Source organism: Anser anser (assembly GCF_964211835.1).
Source record: "Anser anser genome assembly, chromosome: 4".
NCBI classification, from domain to species: domain Eukaryota; kingdom Metazoa; phylum Chordata; class Aves; order Anseriformes; family Anatidae; genus Anser; species Anser anser.
The window spans coordinates 12,385,094-12,393,175 of NC_139724.1; the positions used below are offsets into that span (position 1 = coordinate 12,385,094).

Here is an 8,082-nt window from a genome sequence, read left to right on the forward strand (position 1 = left end):
TAAAAGCTGAGTGTTTGCACAAACTGCTGTTCAGGGAAGAGACGCTCCTAGTGGCCTTCGGACAAACCCGCTCCAGACACAACTGTTGAAAACTGTTTTATTATTATTTTCTCCAAACAATTTGTTTTCTCCCTCCCTCAGGCAATAAATAAAAAGTTGATTTCTAAAAAACAAAAATAATAATTATAAAATAAAAGGAACAAAACCATACATATGTACACCAGCCACACAGGCATCTTAACGTTGGATTGGGCTGAGGGGGAAAGAGGTAAGGCTACATGTGGGTTGAAGACGAGGCATTTCCTGGGCTTGGGCCACAAGCAGAGGTGTGCAGGTGACCGAGACCCTACAGTCCAGCGCAGGTGGATGAATGCTGTGCAAAGAGCCTGGCCTGTGGCATGCACTGGTCATGGGGTGGGGAAATCTTGAAAACAAGAGATGGAGGACAGCAATCAGAGTAATCAACAGCCTGGGTTGCTGCCCTTACCCCTTCTTTCTCTTCTTTAAACTACAGGAGGCTTGGCACAATTTGTGTGGGAACCAGAGACCCACAGAGACACAGTGGCCAAAAAACCAAAACCAAAACAACAACAAAACCCACGCATCACTTAGCGCTGCATCTCCCCTTCCACGCTCTCTTGGAAGACTCCGGACTCCTAGCCACAGAGACCGCTCTTCCCCCAGGAATGGGCTCAGACAGCGACCCGGGTTGCCTGCCAGCTCTTGCAGCGCCCCTTCCATGCGCTGCCAGAGGTGAGGCTGACTGCGGGCACTCCTGTGTCACCGCTCCTGCTCGCCCTGAAGCCCTGCCTGCAGCAGCAGCAGCAGCAGCGCTTGTTGCTCTAACTCAGGTAAGCAACGCCTACCACATGCACCTGTGTCTCCGTGCAAGGAGGAGAGTCCTGTGCAATAGAAATAATGTATGCTCCCTTTTCAACCCAGATGGAAAACCCAAATAAGGTAGGGGTAGAAATGGGATGGAAGGGGAGGTGTGTTTTTAATATAGTAGAAGAGGGATGGAAAGAGATGAAGACCAGGCACTTCAGGAAACCCAGTGTACTATTTTTTTCCTCCCCCGAAACTGCGCCTGGCCCATGTCAGGGTTTGTGGCTTTCACAACTTCCATGCTTTCAAGACATAAAAAGCAATAAAAGATGAGATGAGGTAAGAAATTTCTCTATGAAAAAGACATCGAGTCCGGGGTGAACGGCAGTGTCCAGCACTATTGCTTAACGTTACAGGGCTCCCTGCTCGCCTGCCCTCCCCACGCCTCCCCGATCTGCCTGGCTGGCCTCGGACCCTGAGCTAACAGCTGGGTGACATCGTGATGGGGCTGTGCAGGTACGGGAGGCTGCTGGGGGTGGCGTGGACGCCGACAGAGACAGGGAAGCTGAAGACAAACTGGGAGTTGGGGGTGGAGGTGGCCTTGCCCCGCTCCCGCAATGTCCCCGAGGGGCTGGCAGCTTCCACTGCGCAGGAGGTGGCCAACACCTGTGACTCAAACTGCAGCAGCTGCCCCATGAAGCTGAAGTTGGGGGAGATGATGCTGCGGCGCTGCTTGACGAATTCGAAGGCCTCTTCCAGCCTGACGCGTTTCTTCATCATCAGGTAAGCCAAGCAGATGGTGGCCGAGCGGGAGATGCCGGCCTGGCAGTGGACGAGGACCCGGCCGCAGCACTCCTTCACCGAGTCTGCAGGGCAAGAGGGAGACGTCAGGCTGACACCCTTCGAACGAGCCCAGCCCCTGGCCAACATGCAGGTGACAGCAGACCTCCCACCGACGGAGCGACTGGCCTGGCCTCTGAGCCAAAAACTCCAGGTCCCTGAGGCAGGAACCCCACCGTGGGGTGGAAAACCACACAGACGCAGCTGCTCCGAGCAGGCACTCACCGATGTACTCGATGGCCTCCATGAACCACGAGCTGATGTCGGCTTTGTGGTTGTCCTCCACGGGGATGCACTTGTACTGGTAATGCCCCTCAAAGTGGTTGGGGCAGTCGGAGGAGACGTTCAGCAGCGCCGTGATGCCCAGCGCGTCGAGCATGTCCCGCCGCGCAGCGTGGTAGGCGCTGCCAAGGTAGAGGAAGGGAAGGATTTCTACGGGGCCACCCTGTTGGAGAGGAAAACAACACGTGAGCGCAGGACAGCGGTGGGCAGGACACAACACCAGATGGCTTTGTAGGCCCAGAGCAACGCAGGAAGCTGGCTCCTGATCCAACGTCCTCAGCAGGGCCCAGTTTTCAGAAGGAGCACGTGCTGCCTTTTCAGAGCAGTTAAACCCACCTCAGCTCCCCCCCCCAGGATCAGTGGGGTCTGGACCTGTCTGCTCTCCAGGGAGCACAGAATGGCTGGCCTCGGGAGCACCGCCACGTGTTCCCAGGGGAGGAGAGGCAAGCAGCTTGCTGCCACGAGTGGGTCTCGGCTGGGGAAGGGCAGGGAGGCTGAAGCAGGACCCGACTGCCATGAGGGAAGGCAACCGGGGAGCGGGCAAACCCACTGCACATGGGGTTTCTGGACCTACCTGGTCGTGAAGGGGAGTCCCACAGGAACTGAAGCCCAAATCCAGGGGCTCGGCGCTGCTGAGGGGTGAAATACTGCTCAGGGTCTTGGTTTTGGCACAGAACTCAGGATACTCTGAGGCAAAACGCTCATAACCCCCTGCAAGAAGAGAGACCAGAAGTGTTACGGCCGCGCTCACAGCACCACTGAACAGTACAGCTGGAGCTGATGCACCTCAGCATGCCCTTCGCCACTAGATGATGCTACAGTGATGCATCGTGGCCTCCTGCCCCAGGGTGAGCAACCGGGATCCTGGCAGGTAGGGGGGAACCCCTGGAGCCCAGCTGTTCCCGTGGGCCACGGCTCTTCAATGCTCCTGGCTGCCCAAAGTCTACGCCCCAGGGTTTAGCCCCCTACAGACAGGCATCCTCATCCTCAAACCAAGGACAATGCTCTCGAAGACAATGGAGAGCAGGCTTGCTGCCAGCATCCTGACCTCAGTGGCTTCCCACACTACAGACCATTCGATTTTCTACTTTCTCAGAAGTGGTAGTTCTGCCACAAAACCCTCCCAAAATCAAGGTTTTCCGCTGTCCCAGCCAAACCCTCCATCCCAGAGCCAGCAAAAACAACAGGCTAGGGAAGCTCTGGCACCATCTGGGTATGGCAGTGCTAACACCACAGCACAGCTGCTCTCCAGAGAGAGATGTCCACTGCCTCCCGAGGCGTGCAAGTGAAAGAGCATCTTGCTGCTTTGACCCACTGCCAAGGAGATAAGCAGGGGTGACCTCTGATCTTCCTAATGGGCAGGCAAAACAGAGCTGCCACCTGTTGGCTTCCTGGGACAGGGAAACTGCGGTATTGGCTGCAGATAAACACCTCTGGGGAAATATCCTGCTGTCATTCAAATCAAATCAACAACCCTGACATCCTTGTAGAGTCTGATCTTGAGTCTAAAAACCAAGAGAAAGTGTAGTATCACCGCCGGAATCCAGCTGGACAAAGCCCCGTGCTCCAGGACAGATGCTGAAGACACCCCCAGCTGCGGGGTCTGTGCTTGCAGATTTGAGCTTGTCAGAGCACGTGTAGAAGGACACGTATTCCTTACCACACCTTAGCTGTAAGAGTGCACTGATCAAGGCTGGATCTTCGAAAGACCAACGGGAATGAGAATATCAGCGCCCAGCTAGACGCAAGCATATCCAGCAAAGCCACCCAGGAATCCTCTGGCAGCTAGAGACCAAGCCGGCACCTCAATGTCCTTTGTGGCCTCCTTCCCCTCCACAAGGAAGGATTTTGGTCCCTTAAAGCAGAAAAATGCATATACACCATTAAACGTGCACTGACCCGCTCCTATGAGTGGGGCACTTTGCAGGGGCTGCGTTTCCAGAAACTGACAGTGCTTTGCAGTGCTGTTGGTTAGACTTGGAGGAGCACCCAAAAAACAAGTGTCCATTACAGATACCCTCTCCTGGATCTACCAGATCCCGCTCTCGTGGCCGTCACCCCATCAGAAGATGGAGAAGCTGCCCAAGGTCATGTGGGAAAATGAGCTTCCTCCTTGGATAGGCAACGTGACCCCTTCAACAAGTCAAGGGTTTCTCCTGAACGTTTCTCGTCTCTCTCTAAAAGCCCGATCAGTGAAGCACCACGTCCAGCAGCTGCATCCAGTGCTGTGCAGTTCCCTTGGGGCTGCTCCCCATTATCACCTCTGACCACGAGATGCCCGGCTGTACATGCAAAAGGGTCTGCAGGCCTCCGCAGGATCCCCTCCCCAGGGACCACACGGCACTGGTGCCCATCATCGAACACCACCTAGCTGGGCTGTTTATCAGGGAACCTAGCAGAAACCTGGCTTAAATACAACAGATCTGGGTTTTCTGTGCCCTGAACCCAGTAAATTTGCATTTAGACACACAGAATGCTAGGTTAACATGGGTATTACGAAATCAGAGCAAGCTGGATCATTCAAGTAGTTCCATGTGAGCAGGAGGTTTCGGGTGCGAGGACTGAGCTTCTAAGAGCCTGTTCCTCAAAACAACACTTTTGTTTGTTTGTTTGTTTTATTCCTTAGAAATACAGGATCAGGAACCCCAAACAACCTCACTCAAGAACAACAGAGGCACCAGAAGCCTTCAGCCGACCCAGGCCATCCGTGAAGAACGGCATTTCCTGCCACATGCACGGCTCCCAGTACTGTGACAGCTCACGGCAGAGCACCCAAAAGTGCGTTCCCCAGTGAGCACTCGCTGTGCAGGCACTCCCTCAGCAGCACATCGTATCGCAGCCTTAGAACAGCTCCTGCTGTTTTTACTGTAGCTAGCACAACAGAAATGTTAGCTCCTCCATCTATCAACCCTCTTAATGGATCTGCTGCTCTGTGTATATGCATTCTCGCCCCTGCTGTAAGTAAACCAGGGAATAAATTAACTCTAAGGTTGTAAAAAAAAATAAATTTAAAATAAAATGCAAAACAAAACACAGAGCTCATCCAGGAATCCAGCTGAGCACCCTCCTCCCCTAAATAATCTTATGGCAACTCTCAGGACCAGCAACTCCAACTGTTCACAGCACCTCATTTAATACATGCTGATGCTGAGAGCATTGAGGAAGAGGGGGAAGAAGCCCCGACTGCAGCTGCAGTAGCAAAAGGAGCACAGAGGCAACACCAGGGGTCTCCCCCCTGCCAGGGGGCATTGGCATGACAGCGGGTTTTTGATTTTTGGTGGGTTTTTGCGTGCGTAGGAGCAAGTATCTTCTCTGTACCATCAAGCCGGGGATGAACTCGCACAAAGAGGGGGAGATCCTCCCTCTTCCATTTGCTGCACCTTGGGCCCATGGATTTTCGCCCCTCGCCCCCGGGACTGAGAGCATCAGCCCTGGGCAGCAGCACGGGGCTCGCTCAGCCCTGGCCGCCTCTCCCTGCGCCTCCCCGAGCCTCCCACCCCAGCGGGCGGCGGCAGCGCCTCCAGCTGCCCCGGGACCCCACCGCCGGGCCGGCTGCGCCCTCCGGCCGCCACCCCCGTGGTCCTGGCAGCTCGGGGAGCGGGGGCTCGCCCGGGGGGACACTCGGGGACCCCCGGGCCAGGGGGCCGAGAAGCGGGGGGCCGAGAAGCGGGCCCACCCCTCCCCCCCTTTTGATCCCCCTTCCCCCGGTACCTGCGAGCAGGCGGATGTCGGCGCGCGCCGAGTCGCGACGGAGGGCGCGCACCACCAGCGCCACGGTGCTGTCGTCGCGCAGGGCCTCGGCGCGGGGGCTGCGCTCGTCGTACACCACCACGGCGGCGTACAGCCCGGCGCGGAGCCGCGCCCGCACCTCGCCCTCGGCCGGCAGGATCTGCTCCAGGCTCACGGCCCCCTTGGCCCGCCGCCGCACGATCGTGTTGCAGCGCACGTTGAGCGCCCCGCGGATGTGGCCGGCGCTGTGCGCCAGGAAGGGGCGGCAGTCCAGCACCAGGCACCGCCCGGGGCCGCCTCCCCCGGGCCCGGGGCTCGCCTCGTCGCGGCCCACCAGGCGCCGCAGGGCGCTGCCCTCCATCTCCCGCAGCCCCTCGGTGGCCACCATGGTGGTGGCGGTGGCGGCGGAGGCGGCGCTGTCCCCGCACCCCCCGGCACGGCGGCACCTTTACTACCCCCCGCCCCGCCCCGCCCCGCCGCGCCGCGCCGGGCGCATGAATGGACGGAACGCGCCCGGATGGGTGGGCGCGGCGACGTCACCGCCTCCATTCATAAAAAAGGAAGAAAAAGGGCCCGCTGCGCGCGCCGGCCATCTTCCCTCCCGGGGCTTTTTTTTTTGTGAATGGGGAAGGGCGGCGGGCGGGAAGGGGGCAGGGGGCAGCCCGCGGGAGCCCTGCTGGGACCCCCCCGCGGGGACCCCCCCGCCGCAGGGACCCCCGCCTGGTCTCCCACCCTCCTTTCTCCCCCCCCCCCCCTTTACACACACACCGCGGGCACGTGCGCTCACACGTGCGGGCACACAGCCCGCTGGGCGCACGTCTGTGCACACACACTCACTCACACTCACACACACACACACACACACACACACACACTCTCACTCTCACACACACACACACTCACACACACACACAGACACACTCACACTCACACACACACACACACACGCGCACGCTTCTTTGTCCCGTGGCTCTCGTTCATGCCTGACCGGCCGGCAATGCAGGGCACATCAGCCCTTCCGAAAGCTCCGCAGGGTCCCGCTGAGTAAATGTCTGCCGCTGCCACGCTTTCCTTTGTCAGAAAGCGACGGCTCGCTAGCCGCGTAAAAATACTACAGCACTCAGCCCGCCGGAAGGCTCTCTGCTTTGATTCCTTGCGCGGAGGAGACCTACGCTAGGCTAAAATACAGGAGCAAATTCGCAGCCCTGAAGCGACGCCCGGAGGACCTTCCCATAACCACCACCCAAACACCGCCAGTCGTTTAATCCAGAATTCCTCTTTTGGGCTGCTTTCAGACCAAAGCTTTGATGCAGAACCCCATGTCAGTAGCTGGGACTGGGTCATTTCCTGAAAACAGGCACTACCAGTCCCTAATGAGTCTGTTTCAGAGAGCGCCAGAAGGTGCTCATCTACCACCACATGGACCTGGAAATGGTGAGAGAAGGGTTAAGGGTTTATCCAAGCCCATCTGCCCCAGTCATTGCTTTCCACAGAGGGCAGCATTTGAACAGGCGGGTTGAATTCCCTTCCTCTGCATGCACCTTAGCTCTTTATTTGGGTAAGGCAAGGTAACACCTTGCTGTGCGTGCCTTCCTGGGAGGGATCCAGCCTACCATGCACGTTGAAGGCCTGAAGCTGGTGCCAGTCCTGTGGCCTGGATCTGCCTCTCCCTTACAGTCTGTTCTCTGACCTCTGCCAGGTTCTCCCCTACGTATGTGTCAGCCTGCTCGTTGCACTCGTGGCTTTCACGTGCTGTGCCAGCCCGTCTCCAGGCGAGCCAAACCAAGCTGGCTGTGGGGCACACATGGCTGCCCTTTATGTGATACACCCCCTCCATGAATGTATTTGAACCTGTTACCTAACACAGTAGGGATGGAAGGTTAGTTTGCTCTACTCCGACGTGAATCAGACACAAGGAAAGAAGAAACCCGTTTCTACTGAAGTATGCCAGACACTGACTTGCCAGCAAGAGGCCAGGGACATGCTTTCTTCCTTCAAGTGCAGCTATCAATGAGATCAAAATGAGAATGTGATTTCAACCTAATTCAAAATCACACTCCCATACCAATGTGACCTGAACTCAAGTTGGACTGGTGAAGATGTCTCAGGACGTTTTACTCGAGAGCTAATGCCAAGATATGCCTTTTTCTTCGCTCCTCTTGGGCAGATGTCAACCACTTCCATGCGATAAGCTAGACTGCTGTCTTCAATGCCTTCTGCACTATTAATTCCTGCTTTGATACTAAAATTACCTGACCAAGGGCACAGAGAATATGTCCTTGGAGCCAGGGCCTGACATCCTGGTTTTTCCTATGTGGACCAAATTGGTCTGAGGTGGGAGAGGAAGGGAACACTGACGTCAGTAGAAGAAGGAAGAAATTCAGCTACCTGTCCCTGGCTGTTTTC

General features: G+C 56.8%; 1 protein-coding gene across 1 annotated transcript; it reads right to left on the minus strand.

Moving 5' to 3' along the window:
- Positions 1-83: 83 nt before the first annotated feature.
- DUSP4 (dual specificity phosphatase 4) lies at positions 84-6,123 on the minus strand. The gene is made up of 4 exons (XM_083833833.1): positions 5,659-6,123; positions 2,522-2,658; positions 1,891-2,110; positions 84-1,691 (listed from the first exon to the last, which is right to left on the minus strand). Exons 1-4 carry the CDS (start codon positions 6,062-6,064, stop codon positions 1,306-1,308), a joined length of 1,149 nt encoding a protein of 382 aa, XP_083689959.1. The 5' UTR covers positions 6,065-6,123; the 3' UTR covers positions 84-1,305.
- Positions 6,124-8,082: the final 1,959 nt, after the last annotated feature.